This window comes from Micromys minutus (assembly GCF_963924665.1).
Source record: "Micromys minutus genome assembly, chromosome: 2".
Taxonomy (NCBI): Eukaryota; Metazoa; Chordata; class Mammalia; order Rodentia; family Muridae; genus Micromys; species Micromys minutus.
In genome coordinates this window covers 23,522,558-23,548,938 of record NC_137971.1, presented here as the reverse complement: position 1 = coordinate 23,548,938, position 26,381 = coordinate 23,522,558, and the positions used below count along the sequence as shown (strand labels likewise).

The following is a 26,381-nucleotide window of genomic DNA, read 5'->3' as shown; positions in this document are numbered from 1 at the left end:
CTACACAGTAAGACCCTGTCTCAAAAAGACAGAGAAGAAAAGCAAAGCAGAGCAGAGGGACCACAAGAGGGACCAGAAGCCGGGAGCTATACACAGAGCAGGACTTAAATGTGAGGATCATCAGAAGGCTCTCAGGCTAGAGGGAAATGACAAGTGTAACCTGGAAAGAAGCTAAAAACAAAACAATCTGTGAATATTATCATTTTTACATCATTCACACCTCAAAGTGTAACATGCTTCAAATTGCTATGGACCTAATCTTTAACTGAAGAAAGATGCGGTAAGCGACTAAATATATAACAGCAATTTTCCTCTTCTTTTCCTTAAGGTCTTAAGAATGTAGCTTTTCTCAAGACACTTTATGTTCTCATTGCCTCCCATGACACTTCTCTTCATTGGGAAATAAGAAAGCATGACCAGCAAATGATGAAAAGGATTCTGGTGAGGATGCCAGTGTGAAAGGTTCAGTTGGTCATATCCTCTCTAATGGCCCAGAGACTGCCAGAGAGGAGAAAATCCTCACAATTCCAGAAGATGAGGCGTTCACACAAGATGGGCATCCCTGTGGCAAACTGTTCAGTTTTTAATTAAAGTCCTAACTCAAAATGGAGTGGATATTTCCACATCAGTAGCTTGCATTACAGCATATAAGATATTGTAGGGTCTCTAAAACATTAAATAATCTATAAAGAGAATTATCTGTAATTATGAGTTTACATGCACCCTAAAATTAGAAAATCCTACTTATGTTGAACTTAGAATGTTCTACCTCATACTGAACTCAAAACATGCATATATACTTTAGGACATCTTCCTGGTACTTTAGCCCCACATGGCAAAGAGCCACTGTTGCACCCAGGCTGTGATCGCTGCTCCTATTCTAGGAAGGGATAGACTGCAACAATGTAACAATGGAAGCCTAGCATGTGAAACTTTCTGAAGGAGTTTTAGAGACTGATTTACTGAACATCACACTTTTTGAGGTACAAATGTACTTAAATGAATTCTAGAGATTCAGCAAAAGATTCCAAATGTACAAAGCCCAGAAAATTTGGCTTCTGGTTTCATGCTATAACCATGACCTCAGCTACCCAACACAGACTTCTTGCAGATAAACAAATTAAGGCAACCAACTGTGATTACCACAGGTAGCTGAACCCAGGTTTAAAAAAAAGAAAAACACTTTAAATACATTCCACAATGCTTTACATAAGCAAAACAAACAAACAAAAACAAATAAAAACAAAAAAATCACAATTATTAAAAAGCTGATTTTTGCTTAAAACACCAAGCAAGAATGGACATATGAATATTCCTAACCTGCAAAATGATTCCTCCACATTATATCAGCGAAACTCATTGGTGGGCCACTGGGAGGGTAGTGTTTACCTTTCAGAGGCTCATGATCAGTCCTTATCATATCCATTAAGGAGTTCTCCAAGGAGTGCAAGTTAAAAGTGTCATAGGGCCTACTCCGGTCCTAAAAACAAAAACACAGAACAAGACGATACATAAAATTACTTCATAAAATTAACACATTTGTTCTGCTTCCTGCTATAGACTGGCAAACTGAATGGGAGTTACAGACCATGCTAAAAGCACATGCACCTTTTACTAGGAATAATGTCTAAGCACCAGAATGTTCCAAAGACGTGTCTATAGTTCCAGTGCATCCTTTTCCTGCTAGTCCACTGTGTAAATGCTCCGTTTCTACAGACCGACCCTCCCGCCAGTGAAATGGGTCAGATGCATTCGCTTTGCCTTCTACCACCCACCCACCGTCTCCAGTGAACAGACTTCCCCATCCCTGGGGAACCGCAACTGAGGACTTCCTGTAAAACCAGAATCACCTTTCTGAATAAAAACTAAAAGGTTATTGAATGAAGAGGCCGAGGCAACAGCACCAGCATCCTGCATCTGCATAGCAAGTTCCTGTCCTGTCTGAGCTATAGACATTGTCTCAGGATAGCAAGAGCAAACTCGCGACGATATTTTCAATGTAACTATAATAAATCACTTTAATGTTTATGACCAGTAAATTCCACACATGGATAGTTTTATTTTGAAAACAAAAATTGCGAAGAGATAAAAATAAGCTTACGACAACTGAAAGTGGAGAACTGAGTCCCACAAGTTCCCCTTTGACCCCTGCACGTATTCTGTGGCACACATTTTCGTGCACGTGTGCACACACACACTTGCGAGCGCACACACACAACTGTAAATAAGAAAATGAAAAGAAATTTAAAGGAAGAAATAAGAATCCATGGTGAAGAGAAGATTCAGTGAGAACTGTGCTGGGCTGCAGAGATGGCTCAGTGGCCAACAGCACTGGTGACAGACTCTGGTATGTCTGAAGTCAGCACACACATACACAGAGCACTCAGACATTACATAAGTAAGATCTTTTAAGAAAATAAAAAGAACCGTCTGTTCAGACTGTGCAACAGAGTGCGGTGAGACTTGGCTGTTATCCTGGCAGTAAGGAGGCTACAGCAGAAGGCTAGCCTAGGTTAGACCCTGACCCTCCCTCCCTTTCCCATAAAGGAAAAGGTTGTCTTATGACATTCAAGATTCTTTATGGCCAAGACAGTCAGTTTTGGTTGGTTGGTTATTTTGTTTTATTTAAAAAAAAAAAAAAAAAAAAAACTTAATGTGATATTTCAAGATGGGTAAAAATATACCTGTTGTATGTTTTTACATACAATTTTAAAAAGTGAATTTAACAAACATTAGAACTCAAAACCAGTACCCTAAGGAGTATAAAATTATGTCTCATGAAGTTGGTCCATTCCACACAGGACAGTAAACAGTGACGTCCATGGAAGCATATTACATGCATTACTGATAACACAGTGGTAATGAGTTCCTACAAGAGAGGACAGTAAAGAGTAGGTGACTACCTAGCAGGAAGTTTGGTGCATGTATTCAGGGGAGTGTCTGATGTATCTGAATTGAAATGAACTTCAAATCAGTCAAACTGTCAAAATCACATGAGGTTCTAGTTAAAATACAAAGGCTGGGGAGACAGTTCAGTTGGCAAAGTGCTTCCCTGGCAGGCATGAGGACTTGAGATCTCCCAGACCCTCATAAAAGTACGGGCTATGCTGGGATGTTCTGGGAAGACAGAGACAGGAGGATCCCTGGGGTTCACTGGCCAGCCAGGCTGTCCTGCTCAGAGTGTGCTAGGTGAAATGAGAACCCTACTTCAAAAGAACTGTGGATGGCTCCTGAGGACCAACATCTCTCTTCCTCTCTTCTGTTCCCTCTCTCCCGGACTCCAGCTCAAACATGCCTAGTAATATTTTATAAAATGGTCAGTGGGTAAAGGTGCTTGCTGTTGAGTCCAACACTTTGGAAATAGTGGAGATGGTAAAGTATGTGTCCCACAAGCTGGGACTTTGGTTTGGATCCATCACTCAGATAGAAAATCCTGTACAATGTATTTATTGTTATGAAATACAATGCTGAGAGGAAAGGAAGTATCCTTGGAGGCTTGAGCCAAGGTGTGGAAGACGATGACTTAAGCAATTGCTAGGTCCTTGGGGGCAGGTCAGCAGAGTCTCTGCTAACACCTATAATCACAGCACTTAGCCAGCTGACACAGGTAGGCAGTCTAGCTGAATCAGGATCAGGTGAGAATCTGTCTCAAAAAATACGGTGAAGGGCTGGAGAGATCTCAGCAGTTAAGAACACTTCCTCCAGAGTTCAATTCCCAGCAACCACATGGTGGCTCACAACCATCTGTAATCCGGGATCGATGCCCTTTTTTGGTGTATCTAAAGATAGTTTACTCATATAAATAAAATAAATTATTCTTTAAAAAATATGGTGGAGACTGATGGTCAAAGATACCTGACATCAACCTCTGGCCTCTACAAACAAGCAAGCACATGTGTACACACACATACAAGAATGCACAACAGCTACCTGCATGGTATATACGACAATAGTGGAAAGAACACAACATATGTATGATGTCACATCCCAGTACTGGACACAGATTTCATATCTAGAAGAGTAGAGAAGCCAGTGTTTCTCTTTTCCCTGTTGTTTCTTCCCACATGCCTCCGCCAGGAGAGGAGCCTTTATAGAAAAAAGGTACACTTTCCTCAGAAGCTCATTTTATTCAGAATTCAGTCCGTTCTATTGAACAAACTTATATTGAAAAGTCCTTACTCTTGCTAGGGAAAAGGGCAACAACCGTCAGCATGTGCACCGTTGAACAGGGAGTTACAGTGGTAGTATCAGGGTCCACATTCAATCAAATCCATGTGACCTCTTATTATCTCCTCCCACACAATCAGCCTGACTCACTTGCCCTTGGTCAATTAACCTCATTCAAATGACAACTAATTAAGCCCAAGAAGAGGTTTGAAAACTCTCCAGTCCATCCATGGCTCTGCCTCTCAGCCCTACTTCACTTATCTCCTGCCTTTCTGGCTTTCTCTATACTTGGGTATTTCCTTTCCCAAAAACACAAAGTAAGAGACCATAAGAGCCAACAGTTACTAGGAACCAAATGATGGAAAGTAACCAGGTCAGCAAGATGGACAAGTGAGTAATAAAGGCTAAGCCCAATGACCTGAGTTTGATCTCCAGGACACACATGGTGAAAGGAGAGAAATAATTTCTTCAAGTTCTTTGACCTCCATAGGCAGGCAGGCAAGCAGGCAGGCAGGCAGCCCCCTTCCTTCCTCCCTCCCTCCCATAAACACACACACACACACACACACACACTCTAAAAATAAAATAACTATTGTACCTTGTAATATGCTAGGCACTGAACTGGGTGTTTTCAATTCTCCGCCACCCTTGGGATAGGTATTACCCCATATCACAGAGAAAAACTCAAGTGGACAGAGTTAGGCTGCAAACCTACCAGTCAGATGTATAATTGGCAGGTTTTTTTCCTCATTATTAAGCTGCCTCCTTGCTTGAATGATGATATCCTTTGCTGTATAAAAGTCCTCTTAGTTTCATGTGGTCTCATTTATTAACTGTTGATCTTTTTCTTAAAGATTTATTTATTTATTATATATAAGTAAGTACACTGTAGGTGTCGTCAGACACACCAGAAGAGGGCATCAGATCTCATTACAGATGGTTGTGAGCCACCATGTGGTTGCTGGGATTTGAATTCAGGACCACTGGAAGAGCAGTCAGTGCTCTTAACCACTGAGCCATCTCTCCAACCTATTAACTGTTGATCTTAAAGCCTGCATAATGGAGTCTTGTTCAGAAAGTCCTTTCCTATGCTAATGAGTTCAAGCCGATTCTCTACTTTCTCTTCAGTCAGGTTCAAGGTAACCATTCTTAGATTAAGGTTCTTGATCTACTTGGAGTTGTGTTTTGTATATGGTAATAGACTTGAATTTATTTTTATTTTTCTACATACAAGTATTCAGAACCATTTGTTGAAAATGCTGTATCTTCTCTGGTGTGCATTTTCAGATTCTTTGTCCAAAAGCAGAAGTTCATATGTGTTTGGGCTTATGTCTTGAGTCCTTAATTCTAGTTCATTGATTAATGTCTGTTTATGTGAATGCCACACTATTTTTTTTACTTGGTTCTGAGATAGAAGCCTCACTACATAGCCTTAAAGTTAAGACATTTGACTTCTATTAGGTCTTTGCTGATATCCCAATCGGTAGGGTTGATTTCTAGTCTTAGGGCCGCTCTGTGTTTCAGAGTTCAGACTCAGACTGGTCCCTGATCAGCATGGCAGGTAGGGTAGCTTAAGTTCCAACTGGAACTTTGATTTCAGAAACCCTGAGCAGTCCCAGCTTGACATGGTGAGAGAGGTAAGTTATGTGAAATCAGGCAGGAAAGGAGCCTGACTCCTGAAGAAAAGGGTCTTTGAAGTAGAGATTGGGGTCTAGCTCCACAAAGACCCAGGCCCAGATCCTCAGTAGGTGGGAGACTGGCTGGAAAGTGAGGGCTAGGCATCAAAGCTGGCTCTGAGAATCCAGACTGGAGCTCTTTCTAACTTCAGGTCTTTCAAGACTGGCCTGACAGATAAGCCAGGGAGGCCTTACGCTTGGGTTTTCCATTGCTTCTCTGGTGGTAGGATCACACAGTTGCACAACACTTGGCACAGCCTGTCTTTTTTAAAGTGGATATTTACTCTATGACTTAACTGACGAATTTATTCTTCTCAAAACACACACATAAAAAAAAAAAAAAAAAAAAAAAAAAAAAAAAAAAAACACTAAACACTCCAGCCAGTCCTCCCTTCTCTTTCAGATCACTATAAATATTTGGCATGTATTTTTGCAAATGTTTAAAAACACAAAGCTGGCCCTTCCAAGTAGTCATAGATTTGGTGTCTGTAAGCTGGAAAGCAGGGAATACATGCTTGAACAAAGGTCAGCTGTACTGTATGTAGCTCATGTAGACTTTTATCTTCCCATTTTCTCAGCAATATAACAGCTATTTACACAGTGGGCACAGTAAGTAATCCAGAGCTGATTCAAAGTCTCATGCACTGGGATGACTAAGCAGGTAAAGGAATTTGGCACAGATGGACAGACATTCTGAGTCTGATCCCCTGAACTCACATGGTCAGGTGAGAATTAACTTCCACAAGTTTTTCTCTGACCTCAGTGAGCACCCCCACAACAACCCTAAGGAAATAAAAATATTTTTAAGAAACTAAAGTTTCATTGGATATGTATAGGCTGTATACCAATGTACCATTTTATAAATATAGATTTGGTTTCCTGCACAAGGGGCCCTGAAACCAACCCACCAGACACTAAGAATTGTAATTCTATCGCTCTGTTCTGGATTACTAAACATGAAGACGCACACATCATGTAGTTTACTTTCTTTGGCTAATACTATACTTCTGAGACGGTTCCCGTTTGATAGGTTGGTTATATATAGTCTCACCGTTCACCTCTTCCGTCCAGTCATAAATGCATCTTTCCTACAATGTAATCAAGTCATCAGTTCAGTGTACAATCTATAGAATCATTTCTGATTTGGGGGTTTCATTCCTTGTCCCTAATTTTCTCAACATTTCCACGTGACCCTTTAACTTCATCGTTTCTCTGCTTGCTCTACTTTGGCACAACTGTCCCTTGACCCATGGTTTCTGTTAATAACATCACGAATGCTGAGACAAGGGTTTATGGATCTTCCCAGCCCTGAGCAACACCAAAGAGGCAATAACATATGAGCCCAGAATAAAGTAACTTTGACCACAGATGCAACTCAGAATACTACAAGGGACCAATCGGACACATAGAGCTGGCTATTAAATATATTAAATAGTACCAGCAAACAATAGGTAGGAACATAAAATTTCTATGGATTGCAAAGTGTATTTATACTTCTAAGCCAACTACTACCATAGTCTGTTCCAGCCTCTCAGAAAAACAGGTTTCAGACATGTCAAGCAGTTTACTGAAAGGACAAGCGGCCTGGCACACATTACCCTCACAGTAAAGCCTCTTATAAATAAAGGAACCCTATCTAACCTTGTAGGGAAAGAGGACAAAAAGCTTACAGAGATTCTTTTCTCCTTAAGGATGGAGTGCCTCAGTCAATAGTCTGTTTTAACATCTCCACGTGACTGTTACATTTGTAGCTAGAAAGCGTTCCCTGCCCCGCTGCTCACTGGAAAACAACTGTTCTTTCCATGTGACCTGATACCTTTAGAAACTGGACATTTTTCTTCCTTTTCTGGTGGGAGTGGAGGGAGTCTAGCTGTGAATTTGGATTTCCTTTCTCCTTTGTTTTGTTTTCCAAAACAAGGCTTCTCATGTAGCTCTGGCTGGAACACTCTTATAGACCAGGATAGCCTCTAACTCAGAGATCTACCTGCCTCAAATCTGGATTGAATATACTTGAAAACTGTTTTTTTTTTTTTTTTTAAGTCTTTGGTGCAACATTTTTTTTCAACAATCCTCAATATAGCCTTGAATAAAATTAAGGCCTACACAGAAATTATTAGTTCCATCTTTTTCTTCTCAAAGATGACTAATTCCAATTGCCTTAACCTTTTACCACATTGTACTTTTCTTGCTGTGTTAACAGCAAACCAAGATAACTGAAGCTCTGGAATGGTTTTGTCAAGATCAAAGGGGCTGGGCTATAGGGTGGAGTGCATGGATAGCATATGCACGCAGCCCCGGGCTTGACCCCAGCACTCAGTGCGCAGATGGGAATGCTTGCATATGCCCACAATTCCAGCACGTGGGAAGTAAGGGCAAATCAGGAGTTAAAGGTCATCCTCCACTACTTACTGAGTTCCAAGCCAGCCTGTCTCAAAAACAGCAAACTAGCAGTCTTCCCCGGTTTGAGCCTGCTCAGTTACATGGACAAGAACCAACTTGAGGCGTATTTCTGCCTAGTCTCTTCCTGCTCTGTCCAGTTCTAACTTTTCTTCATGACGATCTTAACACTGGGCTTTAGCAAAGCAGGTAAAAGAAGAGGCTCCGGATGTCTGCTATGGGGAAATTGGCTCTTTGAATCCCTTATTCATCTGAAGTGGCTTTATATATTTGAAGCCAGATACTGCAAGGAAAGTTCTTGAGGAATCAAATGTACAAAAAAAGCACAAACAACTGCCATTGCTGACTGTGGTACATAGTTCACACTGAAGCAGTCATATACATGCTTGTCACATGACTGCAGGATCATGGGGGTATGGCTTAATGATACAGTATTGTTCTGCATGTATGAGGCCCTTGGTTCAATGTCCAATAGAGAAGAAGAAAAGGGAAAAAGAAAAGGATAAAGTCAGACATATAATTAATTGTAAAGTCAGGCACATGCTTGTAATCTCAGCACTTGAGAGGCTGATAGGAGGGTTATCAAGTTCAAGGTCAGCCTAGGCAACCAGTGTGCCCATGCCAACCAAGGCTATAGAGAGAGCCTGCAGAAAGGAAAGAGGGAAAGAGGAAAGTGGGACATTTGGCAGTGTACTAAGTAAAAGGCAGAAATCAAACCTAAGGGGGATTTAGAAAAAAAAATAAAAAGGCCAGTAGTGACTATAATATAGAACAGACTTATGGACTACCAACATTAAATCTGTTTCCTTTCCTGGTTCTTAACCAGCAGACTATTATCCTGAGCAGTTCATTAATAGTGTACAGGGAAGCTTGGTCCTTACTGTCCACACCTATCTTATGACGACATTATGCCAAAGTGCATGCAGATCTTCATATTCTTCCTTTTTACTGAGTATAAATGTCAACCCTTCTACACATGGAGCAAATCCAGGTACAGTTAAACATTCCCTCCCCACCTCAACCCAGCTCAACATTCTGACTATACTGAATCTTTCTTTTCCTTCCTTCTTTCTTTTTTTTAGATACATAGCTTCCTTAGGTTGCCCTGTGGTCCTTCCCCCCCCCCTTCCCCCCACCTTCCAGCAGTCCTTCTACTTAGACTCCTGAGTGGCAGCCGCAACCAGCCCCTCCCTCACTGCACAGCACGAGCTGACCTGCCCACGGTCCTCCACACCCAGCACAGCTTCTGCTTTCCTTACATACAATAAACGTAGAGTCCCGTGGAAGTGAAGAAGTACTTCCTGCTCTGACTCCTAGCAGGGCACAGCACGCAGTGAATATTTAATAATTACTTGCTCCATCTAACTATTCGCTCTGGTTATTTTACTTTGCAAGATTTTTCACTTTAAGAGTATATACTTACTAGAAGAGCTAAAAGGGGGAAAACTCCAAAGAACTCTTGACATTTTTAAAAGTTGGTTGACGTGCAGAAGAGACTCTCACAAACTGCTGGTGGCACTGGCAATCTCTTCCAAAAATAAACATACACTTTGCACTGCAACTCAGTCTACCTCTGCCTGCTCTAGATATGTGCACACAAAAACTTGTACATGGATGCTTACAACAGCATTATGAAGCTTTTCTAAAAATCAGAAACTACCTGAGTGTCTATCAGAGGTAACACAAACTGAGGTACACCTGGGACTGCACATTATTCACCAGTAAAAACAAATAAAACTCTTAATACCTGCCCCAACCCCAAACCCTGTATGTGAAAGAAGCCAGTCTCCAAGGATCTTGTTACACTGTTTCGTTTTTATGAAATGATCAGAATAGGAGATTATCCATATAGATACAAAGAAGACTGATTGCTGGCTAGGGCTGAGGCAATCAGGGGAAATGCAAATTGACAGCAATGGATACAGAGCAGCTTCCGGACATGATAAAATATTCTAGCATTAAATAATGATCCAAATAGTTTTATAATTACACTGCAACCTACTGTTTTCTACATTTTAAAGGGTTGAATTTTATGGTGTATTAATTATACTTTGATCAAATTACATTTAAAAAAATGTCACACAAGCCAGCCACGTGTACTAGCACACACCAGTAATGCAAACACTCAAAGAGAGGCTGTGGGTTGGAGGCCAGCCTAGGCTCACAGTAAAATCCGACATTACAGAGGTTAGTAAACGGAGTGCAGTGGCGCATGCCTGTCATCCTAGCTCCTGGGAGGCAGGCAATAGGATCCGTTCAGCCTAAACGACACAGTAGTCTGTGGCCAGCCTGAGCTACATAAGATCTGTCCCCAAAACAAAACAGACAACAATGAAACAGCTCTAAGTCTTTTAGGGCTTTAACAGAAACTATGACACCAAGACACCACCTATAATTATCTATGTCAGGAACGGAATGTCAGATCTGACTCTTTTGACCTATGTTTGGAAAGACAAAGTCAAAGCCTTCACTACTTGCTCCACTCAAGAGCCACTAAAGGATTTGAGAAACAAAATCTAAAACACATAGTAGTGAAATTCCAAAGTCAACACCCACTACCAGATAACTGTCACCATCTTACATGTGTGTCACATATCTAAGGGTGCAGGATACCTTTAATATCCTTCAGGAACCTGTGTACATGACCACACAGCTATAAGTAGCATCTTCTCCTGACTCTACTGCTTCTGATTTTTTACTAGAAATTCATGTTGTATTGTGATATACTGTCCTTCAGTGACTCCCCTCAACCCATTTAAGACCAGGGAATGCTTTGGTATGATCCAACATCTCCCTAGAAGCATCATGATACATCAAATCTACCATCTTCCTCTTCACTTCAGTTATCATCTGACCTGAGGGTGAGCCAAGGAGATGTACAGCAGAATTCGCAGATTCACCAGAATCTGACAGGGGCCGCGACGTGAACGCTTCTGCTGTGGCCCCCTGTTATCTTCTCGATCTCAGATTTAGGACCTGTGCTGCTGCTTTGACACAAACAGAAGACAGAATGCAAAATCCTAACAGGCAGTTTTCTAGGGCTCTCCCAGAGCCTTATGGATAACAGTCTGCCCAGTGTGCAGATTGGCATCTCTGAAATACAGCTCTTCAATGTCACTTCCTGGCCACCACTGGAAAAGTCACCAGTGTGGATGAATGTATGTTTAATGTACAGAACCTGCTAATTACCAAATAAACAAACTCTATACACTGACTAGGCTCATGAAATTAACTTATTACTCAGTTTGCAAAGCCCTTTGTTCTATATGAAGAAAACAGGAAAACAAAAACAAAAACAAAAAAAAAAAAAAAAAAAAAAAAAAAAAAAACCAACTTACTGTACAGTTCTGGTTACAAATAAGAGGACAGGTGAGATGCACACCAAATAAGATGTATGCCTCCAGAGCCTGACCACCTGAGTTCCATCCTTGAGCATAGATCCCTCAAGTTCTCCTGCCAGCCACAGACTAAATCAGAACTACCATGTAATGTCTTCCTATACTATATGGCTCACTCAATTGCATTATCTCAACATTTTACAACCATCCTATGAGGTTGATGATGCACTTTCCCTTTTGCTTACAAATGAAGCTGCTGGTATTAAATTTAGTTCTTAATAAAAATCAGGCATTCTTGAAGATGGTTTAGCTACACATAGACTGCTGTTTCAAGCAAGTTGCAATATTCCATTCTATTTAAATATTAGCACATTTAAGAGACATAAAATAAAGTCTCTAAACATAAAGAAACCACATCAATTAAAATATCTGGGCTTTAGAAGGCCACAGAACTTACTTCCAAATAAAGCTGCATCACTCTAGCAACAGTAAAGTGCTTTAAAGATCATAAAGTAGAATTATGAAAGACTTAGTTAGAATCTCTAAAATGTCTACACCACAGGATTTATCTATTTGTTTGGAGACAGTCTCTTGTAGGCTATCCTGATTTCTAATGTGTTTGTACCAGAGAATGACTTCTGCTCCTCCAGGCTCTACTATCTCCTGAGACCCTGGATTACTAGCATTTGCTACCACACCCTGCTTACAAAATATGTTTTAGAAGAAATGTCTTTGTTTACTTTTGGGTCTTATTGCTAACAAATTTTGCCAAGGGTTCTGAGGACTCTTTATCCATGCCTCCTTTGCTTCACATGTGTTAGTTAGAAATCTTAATGAGCCATGGATTAACGATGAAAACAAACAAGGCACAGCCTCTTTAGCTATGAGAAGCCCTGGTCAGCCACAGTTAACAGATAACAATTATATAATGAGATAAATTCGGTGGCAGCTGTTGTGTTTGGGAATCATGGGAGCAACCACAGGAGGGGCCAGAGGCAAGGAGATTGCTCAGCTTTCTCAAAAAATAAGAAAAGGACAGGGGCTATATAAAGGGCATCTAGGCTGAAAGTTGAAAATAGGTGAAGTTTGTTTATAAATAACACGATTCTATGTAATATATACTTGCTAAACCCTTGAAAACCATTAAGGTTGTACTTTAGTAAATCTTCCAGAATAACCAAGGATAACTTTTGGCGTGAATATACACAATTCCAGAATCACTCTCTTTACAGAATAACTCTTTAGTAGAATAGTTCTTTAATCTAATTTATCTTAATGCAGCCTGAATGTTTTACCCAGCACTCAGCTGGGGACTCAGAAGGAATATATATGTTCATATCTGTTACCTGTTGAGATAGATACTCAGCCTCCTGCACACTAGGCTACAAAAAATGCAATTTCTTCCTATTAGCTCTTAGTTACAGAGGTATTCATGACCTACTTTGAAATACAACATGGATCATCTGAATTTTACCATAGGCTTTTCTTAGACATTATTATCCCACATCTAAAGTGTATTCCAGAACCTTTCTCTTATCACTAAACCAGAAGCTCTTGCATGCCATGGAGATGGTTCGGGCAGTAAAGTGTTCTGAGGAAGGAGAAGATCAGTTGCCTAGTTGTTCTGGGATTTTCCTATTGTGCTTGGGATACACCCACCACCTCCATCACCTCTACTGAACAGACATGCAACTAAACTAGGAAGAAAGGAAGGAAGGAAGGAAGGAAGGAAGGAAGGAAGGAAGGAAGGAAGGAAGGAAGGAAGGAAGGAAGAAAAACCCTTGTTATCCAAGGCTGGAAATGCAGCTCAGCGGCTACAGTGCTCTCCTGACATTCATAAATGCTTGGGTTCAATATACATGACCTGCTGTGTTGGCATTCTTCAAATCTCAACACTCAAGAGGTGGAGGCAGGAGGATCAGAAATTACAGGTCATGCTCTTCAACCTAAAGCAGTGGTTGAGACCTCTGGGAGGGGTGTGCATATGAGATATCCTGCATAACAGATATTTACATTATAGTTCACAACAGTAGCGAGATTAGTTATGAAGTAACAATGAAATAATTTTACAGTTGGGGTCACTACAGCATGAGGAACTGTATTAAAGGGTCACAGCATTAGGAAGATCAAGAACCACTGACCTAGAGGATCTGAAAATAGTGTGGGATGTAGGAGACCAAAGACCTAGATTTTCTCACTCAAGCAAACAACAAGAAAACTTACAGGGATTAAATATTAGCAGGACTGATTAACATTGGCTATGTACCCATTACTATTTGCACTTTGCACATCAACAGGCGAATGGATAATGAAAATGAGGCACACATTTACACAACAGAATAGTATTCATCTGTTAAGAAAAAGTAAATTTTACAGGTAAGGGAGTACAGCTAGCAAAAAAAAAATCATCCTGAATGAGTTAAACCAGACCCATAGAGACAAATAGTTACATTCTCTCTTTTATGTGGCAGTTAGCTTTTCAGCTTTCAATACTGTGTAACACTGTATAACCGTGGAGGTTAGGTACCTAGTAATGGACTAGGGAAGAAGAGGCTCTCCCAAGGGAGAGAAGCTAGAATATATTGTTATGGACAGATGGGGGAAACCAGAGTGGAAGGATTACATGGGGAAAGGGATGGAGAGGGGGGCAGGGAGGAAGTATGGGGGGGGGACAACTAACACAAAGGCTATTTGAGAAGCCATATGGAAATCTGCTACTGTGGAAGCTTCCCAAAATATAATGTATATAAAAAGGCTCTAAATGGAGTCACAAAATAATAGGGAAGACAGTGCCCTAACTAGAGATCTTGATTACCAAGTGAAACCTTCAGAGTCAGGAATGGGTTACATCTTGCTGAGCTTGTTGGACAAAGGGGCCCTATGGCAACTCCTAAACATCACAGACTATTTCCAAGTCTATTGGCTGCTCTCTAAAAACTTATGGTGAGGCTCTATTGCTGAAGACAACATTCACTGGAGAAGACAAGCTGATGCCTAACTAAAGGCTCCACCCCACTATCATGCACCACACTGGAAGGTGCTCGGCATGATGCCAGGAAAAAGGTAACCATCAATCTATCTACAAACCCTGTGGCCTAAGGGTTTATTTGATCTCTCCACATTACCCCATCTCCAAGAAGCTTACAGTTTATTTTAAGGAGGCAACAATATTCGTGGAAGAATTCCACTAATTCAAAAGAGAAGGGGGAGGAGAAATGGGCAAAGGACTTGTGTGAGGGAGTACTAAGAGGAAAGCAAGGGTTGATGTTGGGTTGTAAAAAGAATAAATTTAATAAAAATAAAAATTTTAAAAGGAGGCAATATTACTGGAAAGAAAGTTTATGGAGAAGAGAATAAAATGTAAACATAGAGGGTCAAGGATTAAAGGCCACCCCAAATTATATAAGACTGTTTAAAAACCATAATAATAAGAAAAAAAACTCACATGCCTCGGATTCTGTTTAGTTGTAATAAATGTGAATATATAAAATGCCTGTTAACAAAGAACAAATAACAACAACAAAAACCCAGCAGACAAAATGAGTAAAAGGCATGTATGACCTATGACCTATGACCTATGACCTATGAGAAGAACTAGTCAAGTCACATCCAAATGTGGACGCTGACTACCTGCAATACTCTTCAGATGAAACAGATGTGTTACAGGTATAAAATGCACTGGCTTTCAAAGACTAGTATGAAATGTGTAAAATATCTTGTTAGTTTATGTGGTCAACATGTGTTAAAATAAGTTCATTGTTCATAATAATTTTTAAAAGTTAAGTAAAATAAAATATGTTATTAAAAACTACACATGGGCTACAGAATAATACCCGGCTTCAAAACAAAATTACTCTCACCTTCTCATCTGCCTTGATTTCATCCTGCAACTCTGCTACCTAGAACTTGTTATGTGGCCCATAGCTGGCCTTGAATTTGTAGAAATTCTCTTGCCTCTGCCTCTTCCTCATGCCTGTATTACTACACCCAAATTCTTTTGTTGCCCAGGCTAGGCTTCAACCTATTGATTGGTTGCTCCAATTCGGGTGCTCTAACCCATGTTTGGGGACAAAAAGCCGTATCTCAGCATGTAGGAAGTTGAGGCTGGATCAATGTGAGATTAGCTCATATTACACAGCAGGATGCTTGTCTCAAAATAAAGAACATCCTTGGCTATCTAGGCTCAATTTGTCTCCTAGTAACCCTGGCTACAGGCATGCCCACTGTACCACCTCTTTAATTTTAAATGGTCTACTAGATTTTTAAAAAATTGTCTATGAGGCCTATGGTGTATTTCTGTGGACAGTTACTTCAGACAAAAACATTTAATAATAACCCTGCTTAAAATTCTGCATTTCTAAATTAAGTCCACTAGCAACCAAGTCAATTTATAAACTTAACCAACCCTTGCCCCAAATTTTGCTCATTGATACCTCTTGCGCTAAAACTGTTCTTTGCCATAAAACTTTTCTTCAATGTTGAAAGAAGAGGTGATTTCATATCAAATACAAAACATAGATATCTCTATACATTTTCCTTCAGCCACAGAACTCAATTTAAAGTTAAGCAGCTAGAGTAAAATCTCCTAGAGGGAGCTGATAACAACATGGCAAGTTAGCAAAACCCAGCATCCCCAGGGCAGAAAGAACCACACCTTGCCATCACTCTAACCAACAGCCACAAGTAAAATCCAGAATTACGGAAATGGAGGCCATCTTTACTTTTCATCTTTAAAGCTGTTAAGTCTGCATATGAAATGCTCTCCACAGGCTCCTGTGTTAAAGCCATGATCCACAGCTGATGACCTCACTTTTGGAGATTTTTAGAAATTTTAAAAGCAAAGGCAGCCTTGGAGAAAGAAGATCCATGGAAGCAGATCCTTCTCTTGCCCTGACCTCTTCCTATCCTCCTCTTTCTGCTTCCTTGACACAGGTAAGTGGCTTTCCTCTCTGCACTCTTGCCACCATGACTCCTGCCTCCCCACAGGCCCACTCACACACACACACACACACACACACACACACCACCAATGACTTGCTTTCAGCCACTAAACACATATTGATCTCAAGCAATACAAATGCTTCCACTTACCCATCTCACGGGCTATGCTCTGGATGCACCTTAACATGCCCATATGCAAATAAATTCTCACCATGGTAACATTAAGAGGTGGAACAACTTCCAAAGTGATCAGTGGAGTAGAAACAAGACAAGCACCTGGGTAAGACTTTTTGTCTTCTGTCTCTTTTGCTATATGAGGACATAACATCACAACAGCAAGAAACCCACTTGGAAACAAAGAAGCAACAGACCAGGCACCAAACTAAGCACCTTTATCAACTCTGATGAAGTAAATGTATGTTCACTATACAGCCCAGTCTAAGGTTACTTCATTCTGCAGCACAAACAGGCTGATGCAACTAAAACTTACTGCAGCCACTTCATTTCCCCCACGAATTTCCTTTTTACAGTAATTAGTTCTTTGAGAAGTCATTGGACTAGGTCATTGATGATAAATACAAGGCAAATTATGCTGAACATACTGTATTTCTTCCTTTGATGGTTTAGAACAAAAATCAAGTGTCTTAGGGGCATCATGATTAAGATTATATGCCACAGAAGATTAAAAACTAGGTTTTAAACTTGCTTATGACACTTTCTGTAAAATAAATTTCTTAATATAAATGCTTGATATAAGCTTGTTTGCCTATAGCTTGCTTGAAGAAAAAAAAAGAAAGGAAAGGAATATAAAATGAGCAATTGCTTAGCTTCTTAGCCCTATAAAATGGCTGACTTTTTGAATATTTAATTATTGTAACAAAAGCTGAAGCATCCTTTTACTTAGCTTTGTCCTCTTTGCCGAATCTTCTTCACTGTCTGTCCTTTGATCTGTACATATTCAATACATTCTCTATTATTTATGTCCCTGTAATAGGGTGTGTCCCTCCAGCCCCTGGTCTGCTTCACCCACTACACCCACAATAAGAAGGAATGTATGTACTGTGGATAGGGAATGAATTCACTAGAAAGACATTCTCTCCCTTCCCTCCTCACTCCAGGCCTTCAATTTTTTTTCTATGTTTCACATTTAACAGAATCTCAGCCTAAATTAGAATATCAAATATCTCATTATATTTTAAAAATAAAATCTTATATTATACCTGCATGACTCACCTGTCCTAAAATAGCTACTCTGAAAAGCATTTTATGTTCTGCGTCGCTCAAGAGCTGATGTGTGAAACTGAATGCTCTGCACTGGCAAACAGGTAGAACAGAGCAGAAAGCTCTAACGCAGTAATTCCATTATCTTCTGGTCATTATCTTTGGAGTGTTGAAGACCAGGCATGAAAAAAATGGTGAAACAAGTGCCCACTCAAGTCCCAGACTTTTACCAATCCAAACCTTTGAAAGAATTTACCTTTTTAAAATTATTTTAAAAATCATCTAAGGTTTAACTTTATAATCTAAAGTAGTAGCAGAAGTCCACTTTATTCCATTTAAAATCAAAGCAACGGGGCCTAGAGAGATGGCTCAGCAGTTAAGAGCACTGACTGCTCCTCTAGAGGACCTGAGTTCAATTCTCAGCAACCACATGGTGGCTCACAACCATCTGTAAGGGGACCCCACACCCTCTTCTGGTGTGTCTGAAGGCAGGTACAGTGTACTCATATAAATAAAACAAATAAAATATTCTTTTAAAAAAATCAAAGCAAAGTTTAACAAACACTGTAAAAGACTTTTTCATCAACATTGCTGAATAGTTCAAAATATTGAGGTTGTATTTTGCAGTGTTAATAGCCAACCGTTTTAACTTGATTCAAAACTGTTGATAAATTCATGACCTAGATTTAAATAAAAATGCTTCTAAAATCGGGTACGGTGGCACATGACTAATTGTAGCTCCTGGAAGGGAGAAAGAAGCAGGAAGGTCAGGAGTCAGTCTTAGTTACACAGTGAGTTTGAGGCCAACCTTGGCTATGGAAGACTCTAGGAATAAAAAGAATAAAAAACTGCATTTCTTCCCATTGCCTGAAAGTTCCCTCTTGAACAGGCAGTGTAGTGCCTGATCAAGCATGACCTTGAACTGTTGTATCAAAAGTCACCTAGTTGGGCACAGTAGTGCACACCTGCCACTCTAGTACTTGGGAAACAGACATAGACGTATCAGAAATTCAAAGTCATACTTAGTTACACAGAGAGTCTGAGGCCCTGGACTATGTGAGACCCTGTTGTTTAAATAAACACATAGATAGAAATGAAACTAGGCCATACACTAATGCAGCAGAACTGAAGTCCCAAAGTCAAATCTCAATTTTGTTAAAGTTTTATTTATGATGTTCAGAGTAGCTAGTAATGCGGTACGCTGACCTCCCAGTGAGTTCATTCAACTTAAGCGTGCCAAGTTTCATATCTTTTATTCTCTATGATCGTCCCATATGATTGATTGGTAATCGAGTACTTATAGTTCTTTCCAATGCCAGGCTATATCTACAAACAAGATGACTAATCACCTAACAAACTCTAAGTATCAGGGCATTAATAAACCAGGCCAAAGAAAAGTTGTTGACTTAGAATGCCACTTTTCTCTTAGATGCAGCGTTTGCATTGGTGCCCAGGAAGCCGTCAGTTCTAGCAAGGCTTCCTTCTAATGCACTAGGGTCTACACAAAAGCATGAGTAGATCAGATGACAAATCACTTTTCAAAGACTGCAGACATGACAGCCTTCCCTTCTGAAATTCCTCTACTCTAAAACCCAGCTGGCTTATAAGACATGACCATTCATCTGCCACTAGTAAGCACTGTCACCTAAATAGTTGGGATTATTAACTTAGTTAATAGTTGGGATCTTAACTTAAATAGTTGGGATTATTTTCCCAACTATTTAAACCCCAGAGCCATTCTAGGCAATCACCCTTTCTTATTCCCTATGCAAAGTGTACCTCCTAGTTATTTCTCTAGGCCAGTCCTTCCTTTCAACCAACTGATCTTTCACCCGTGTTTAGTTTCTGACAACCTATACCCCAGAGTAATCTTTGTAAATAAAAAAAAATGTAATCACATCTGTCATCAACACAAAAGCCTCACTGTGAGTACGCTTCTCGCCTTAAGAACCCATCCATGAGACGGCACAGTAGAAAAGGGAGTTCATCTGATGACCTGGATTCAATCCCCAGAACCCCACAACGGTGCAAGGAAGAGAACTGACACCACAAGGTTGCCCTCTGACTTCCACACATGTACCGCAATGCACATGAACACACACAACTAATAAATAAGCTTTACAAAGTTTGTCTTCAGTGGGAATTTGCAGTGCAGCCCCTGGTAGAGAATGCATGTGTAAGGCTGACTCAGCCCCAGCAACACAAACGTAAAGAGCACAGATGCTACAAGGCCCTGTAAGATGGCCCCCCGTTTTTCCTGCCATGGCTCCTTTGCCTCACTCCTATCCAAATCTGCTCTGCTCAGCACACCGTGCTCCTTCTTGTGGATGCACCTGTTCTTCCTGCTGCTTAACAAAGACAGTGCCAGCTCCAGTCCATTCTCTTGTCTGCTACGGAGCTCTGCCCATTCAGTTCTACATAACGTGCTGAGACGGCCGAAGTCTTCATGACACTGTGTTTAGTCATTAAAGACTAAAGTTTGTGGAAAGCAAGACCCAGGAGTCCAAAACCTAGAATGCACTTGAAAATAACCTAAATCCACTAAATATAAAGACATTTTGGCAACTAGAATTGATTCTTGTATGAAATAATAGGTAGTCATCAAAATCTTCATAAATTTAATGACATAAAATTGAAAAAGGATCTGAATAATGTGCACAAATTACCTCTACTATGTAAAACTCATACATATACATAAAAAGATGGTTGAAGCCAGGCATAGTTGTCTTTATCTTTAGTCCCATTACTCAGGAAGCAGAGTATATAGTAAGACCCCGTCTCCAAAAAACAAACAAAAAAGGAAGAGTGGATGGATGGATGGACAGATAGGTAGATGGGTGGATGGATGGATGGGTGGGTGGATGAATAGATGGATGGAGAGACAGACAGATGGGTAAGCACACAGACAGATGAACAGACATGTGGGTGGGTGGATATAAGGGAAAATGGATGAATGGAGGGACAGATAGATAACCAGACCAGCAAGATGGCTCAGTATGTAAAGTAATTATTTTCAAAAATCATTTTTAAAAACTGAAAGTATCTTAAACTATGAAGGTTTTCTGAAAGTTTTCCAAGCACTGCACACAAATGTAATCATTGTTTTCCTTTGGTTCATGGGTTTACTCTGTGGGCATATCACATGCTATTTTAGGCCTCATTGTTTCTTATTTTAGTACATGTCTAGGAGTGGAATAAGACCATAACATGGTTCAGCTTCATCCCTAGTAGTCACACCCTGGTAAGCCAGGAAGTGTTTACAGAAGTTAAATTATTTTTAATTGCTAACTACATGGAAACTCACCAATAAATACATTATCAGTTATCTACAGCTGTGGAAAACTAACATATGCAGAATAACTCGAATTTAAAGTCTCCTAGGTTACTGCCACAGCTATGGGGGAGGGGCACTGCAGTTCAAAAGTCTTGTGTACCCAACATTCTAATGTGGCAGACAGCCCTCACATATGATAAAATGAGACAAAACTACTCACTTCCGAGTGTTAAGTGCTATAAACAATCTGGGCTGGGCTGGGGGAATGGGAGAAGGTCTAACTAAAGCAACAAGGGACAAGACCGGGGCAAAGAGCTGAGGAACAACAAGAGTTACAGGACTGAGTTCCCATTCCTACTGAGGCCGCACAAACTAAGTCTTAGCAAGGACCATTATCCCTAATTCACAAGAACGTGTACAGATTAAATAATATGATGCCCTTGAAAAGAGTGGGGCCAGTGTTGGCCTCCTGGTCTACTGATTCTGTGCTAGCTGTTTCTGTCCAGAGAGGAACAGCAAAGAGATATGAGACCCAAATGACAGAATTCATGAAACATGCCGAAAGGAAGTCAATGTAAATCTTGCAGTTAACAAAAATGCTACAACAGCTCACTCCCCTCAACCTTTTGACTCTATTAGGGACACAAATGCTGCAGCTGCAGCAGATCCCCTCACCCCAGTCCTCTGAGCACCTTGCTTAGAGTCCACTGTTAAAGGAAGAAAAACACATCCAGACTGTAGAAGAGGCACGTGTGGGCACATCCAGGTTTTCATATAGATACACTTCAGCTTTATTTCATTTATTTGCTTAAATGTGAAACTTCATAAACTTTCAGAATTTTCTTTTCAGATCATTTTTATTTTTTGTATAATATGGAAAGTTTGTTGTTGTTTTGATGATGATTTGAAACCTAAAATCTAGGACTCCTAGACCGTGAGCAGGGGCTCAGACTGTCAGGGCACTAAGATGCTTCTTGTAAAACACCTCCCTCATCAGTTTTCAGGTCCTATTTCCCAAGTGACATTCAAAGTCTCCCCTTCCTGTACACAAGAACACAGAACGTACCCACAATCACGAAGCCAAGAAGCCCTCACAAAGACAGTGAACTTACTGATGTCTTGATCAAACTTTCTAAGAACTATGAAAAATACATTTCTATTGCTTTTAAATTTGTTTTAAAGGTATAAAAATATTCTAAATCCTTTGTTTGTTGTAACTTTGTCTCCTAGTCTCACACACTGAAGAGGTTATCTAGCTGAAAGGTCCTACCATCACCTGCTTCTAGTCAAACTGTTAAATCAGCGTTTTCTCTTGGCTTACCTAGGGTTTTACTGCTGTGAGCAGACACCATGACTAGGGCAAGTCTGATCATGAACAACATTTAATTGGGGCTGAATTACAGGTTCAGAGGTTCAGTCCATTCTCATCAAGTCGGGAACAAGGCAGCATCCATGCAGGCCTGGTGCAGGAGGAGCTGAGAGCTCTACATCTTCAGCTGAAGCTGCTAGCTTCCAGGCCGCTAGCCCACGCCCATAGTGACACACCTATTCTAATAAAGCTATGCCTAATAGTGCCACTCGCCAGGCCAAGCATATCTCCTTATGACTGTTAAATCAGTTTTATTAATTAGTATTGTGTTGGCACACATGATGAAATCTGGGTGTACCTGTCCTGGCCCACATGTGGAAGAGAGAACAGCTTTATGGGACCATTCTCTCCTTCCACCTTTGAGCGTATGGGTTCTTCAGACTGAACGCAGATCATTACCGTAGCAAGCTCCTTTATCCGCTCCGCCATCTCATCAGCCCTCTAAGTATTTCTCAGAGTTATGACAGTCATGCCAACACTAGCTCTACTCAGTTCTATTATTAATAACATGACTTGGGAAGTCAAGAATAAACCAGATCACCATGACAGAATAAATTAACTCCAAAAGGATAAAGTGTGCACACCTTTATTCAGTACTCAGAGGAGGCTGAGGCAGTCTGCACTATATAGTGAGACCTTATCTCAAAAAAAGGAATCAACTGACTAACAATTAAGAGAAAAGGGAACATTTCAGGTAAATGTGGTGGTGCGTATGCGCAGTTCCAGCACTCTGGAATCTACTGTAGGAGGTGCCTTGTCCATAGCACACCATGTTTCCTCCTCTTTGTGTGTATTAATTCTATGATCATTCCCAATGATATAAAAAGCTCATTTGTGTGTCTCTCTTCTGAGATCTGCCCACAGAGATTTATGTCATAATACATATTATTTCTGAGAATTATGTAATAGTGCTTCGTAGGGAAAAATAGGCTTTATTCCAAGGATTTGAGTTATAGTGTTTAGTTCACTAGTGCTTTCCTATTTCAACTATTAGAGTAGTTTCACTCAAGGAGGTTTATCTGGCACATATGAAGAGCACTAAAGGAGCTAAGTGTAGTAGTGCACGCCTGTACTCTTACACACCTGTACTGAGTGTAATAGTACACACCTATACTGAGTGTAGTAGTACACACCTGTACTGAGTGTAGTAGTACACACCTGTACTCTGAGTGTAGCAGTACACGCCTGTACTCTAAGTGTAGTAGTACACACTTATACTCTGAGTGTAGTGGTACACACCTGTACTGAGTGTAGTAGTACACACCTGTACTCTGAGTGCAGTGGTACATGCCTGTACTCTGAGTGTAGTGGTACATGCCTATACTCTGAGTGTAGTGGTACACACCTGTACTCTGAGTGTAGTGGTACACACCTGTACTCTGAGTGTAGTGGTACATGCCTATACTCTCAGTATCCAAGAAACTAGAGAAGGAGTACAAGTTCAAAGCAACCTGAGCTACACAGTTTTATATCATCCAGGGTTATACTGAGAGACCATCTCAAACACCCACATGCAAGAATATGCACGTGTGACACACACACACATGCAAACAGGTGAAAATAGGTCATTTGAACTCCCACAGGACAACCTACCTGGAAGACCTATAAACACCATCTGTGGGAAATTTATGTGTCTGCCTCCCATTCCAAGTCCAATAACCTCCCCAGGAATGTCCCCTGATTTATACGACATTTCCTAAATTCTTAAGTTGTCCAACTTGTCAAGAATCAAACTGCAGACTTTATCCTGAATTCTGTCCCTTACAGCCACACTGGTTCCTCCCCATCAGAAATACAGATATAGCCTTAGAAAGTGTTGTAAGACCTTCCAGTTGGAGCACTGGTAGCTCATAAAAAATATGAAAATCAATACTTGTTGTAGGCAGGAAACTGAGTGTATTTCCCTCATTATCAATTAAAATGTTTAATTAGAGCAAGGAAAACTCTTACACTAAACCTTTAAGTGTTAAGTAGAAGCAAGTAGTCACACATGTCATTATATTCCCTAGCCTTCAGAAACAGGACTAAATTTCCAAAATACACATGTACTGAACTGGGAATATAAACCCAGTTGGAAAGTGTTGGAAAGCCCACACATAGCCACACACACACACACACACACACACACACACACACACACACACACACACACACACACGGTAGAACAAGCCTAAGGCTAAGAGAGATTACAAGGCCTAGGCTAAATACTGAGTTCCAGATCAGCCCAACCTATAGTGCAAGTTTCATCTTTAAAAACATCAAACAGTGATCATAACATAGGAAGAACCTGCTGGACTTCTCTAGTTACAGAAATCAGAATATTACTCTAAACTATAAAATACCAACAACCTTTCTCCCACTGAACTTGAACTTGGACTACAATTTCAGAGGTATCCAAGAGACGTTACAGGACTTGTATGTAGGTTGACGTCTATATGCAGGTGAGGACTGGCACTAGTTGATTGGACGGTAGAGAGTAGAGCAGGGACAAAGTTTTAGTAAGGCAGGAGAGAAGGAGGAGAATCAAGATGGAGCCAAAGGAGAAGGTTCTAGACCCAGGTGGTCTTAATTGGTAATAGGTAGATATTATTTCTAAGGGTTTCTATGGGTCAATTTGTTTTATCTAGGTGGATGGTTTACATCTTTGTCAACTGGTTGTAAGCTTATTGTGTGGATGTACTGTGGATTGAGAATTTAGCATATAAATCTAATTGCTAAATTACAAGTTTCTGCAACCTTGATTTTACCGGACTGTGGAGGACAGTGAGGGAAAGCAATGGCCGAGAGGCAGCTGGAGCGTGCAGATCCAGCTTTGTTGCCCACATGGAGGAGCGAGAACGTGCAGGACTTGCAGAACAAAATGTGTGTGTGCCAGGCATGGTAACTACCCACCTAGGGGAACCACATGGAGAGGGCAGCTTGCAGACCAAGTGGCAGAGTAGCATTTGGGGTAAGTGGATCTGAAGAGGTGGCCTGGGGCTCTGCGCAGGAACCGATAGCCAAAGATCATTTATTAATATTTACCGTAACACTTTATAATAGCTAATAGTATCTAATCTTAATAGCACTGTCACATTCTTCATAAAACAAGCCAGAACTCAGTCTCTCTCCACTTTTACAGAGATAAAGGAATCACCGAATGAGTGACTTGTCCCTGGTCACCACAGTGTCAAGGTCCAATCAATGTCTTCCTCATTCCAAACTGCCAAAGGAAAAGGCTACAAAGTAGAAAACTACATCTAATTCAGAGGTCAGATTGTTTAGACATTGTATTTAAGGTACTGTCACACTAACTCACTGCAAAGTTGTAGTTTATACGAAAGATAACCACTTTTCAACATGTAATTTTGGAGTATGTAATTTAAATCCCTAATGTTTCAGTAGTATAGAAAAATCTAGTATTTCCTAGCCTCAACCCTCTTTTTCTGTATAATGAAGAGTTGAGTTGCGGTGTGTGTGTGTTCCTGTGTAAGGGTTAGTCTGCATATATATGGCAGACTTTTTACTCTGGCTCGTTTGTTTGTTTGTTTGTTTTGAGACAGGATTTTTCTGTGTGGTCCGGGCTATCCTGGGACTCACTCTGTAGACCAAGCTGGCCTCAAACTCAAGAGAGCTGCCTGCCTCTGCTGCCTCTGCCTACTGAGTGTTGGGTAAAGGCGTGTGTTACCACCACCCAGCTTTCAGTCTGGCTTTTACACTGGGGCTAGATAGTGAGCTTACGTACTCACATTTGAGTGGCAAGCACTGTACTATGTCATCTTCTCCCAGACCCTTCTGAATAGAATATAGATAATGAGCTTTTGCTGTCAACTACATAATAACGGGTTCTGTACCAGTCTGGGGTTGGCTGGATCTTCTGTAGTTTTGCATTAGAGCAGCAATAAGAATAACAAGTAGAAAACCAGGCTCAGTGTTGTACACCTACGATCTTACCATTTGGGTGACAGAGGCAGGAAGATAAATTCTAGGCCATCCTCAGATATAAACAGTTTGAAGTC

General features: G+C 40.6%; 1 protein-coding gene across 7 annotated transcripts in view; it reads right to left on the bottom strand.

The window, feature by feature from the left end:
• The window catches only part of CPEB3 (cytoplasmic polyadenylation element binding protein 3), a 182,813-nt gene that overhangs the window by 116,831 nt on the left and 39,601 nt on the right, over positions 1-26,381 (bottom strand). For 6 of the 7 annotated variants that reach the window (XM_080911222.1, XM_080911221.1, XM_080911223.1 and 3 more), the window contains one exon: positions 1,321-1,480. In XM_080911222.1, coding sequence (XP_080767348.1) covers positions 1,321-1,480 — 160 coding nt within the window. The remainder of the gene's footprint in view (positions 1-1,320; positions 1,481-26,381) is intronic. The other variant, XM_080911225.1, reaches the window with a different exon arrangement.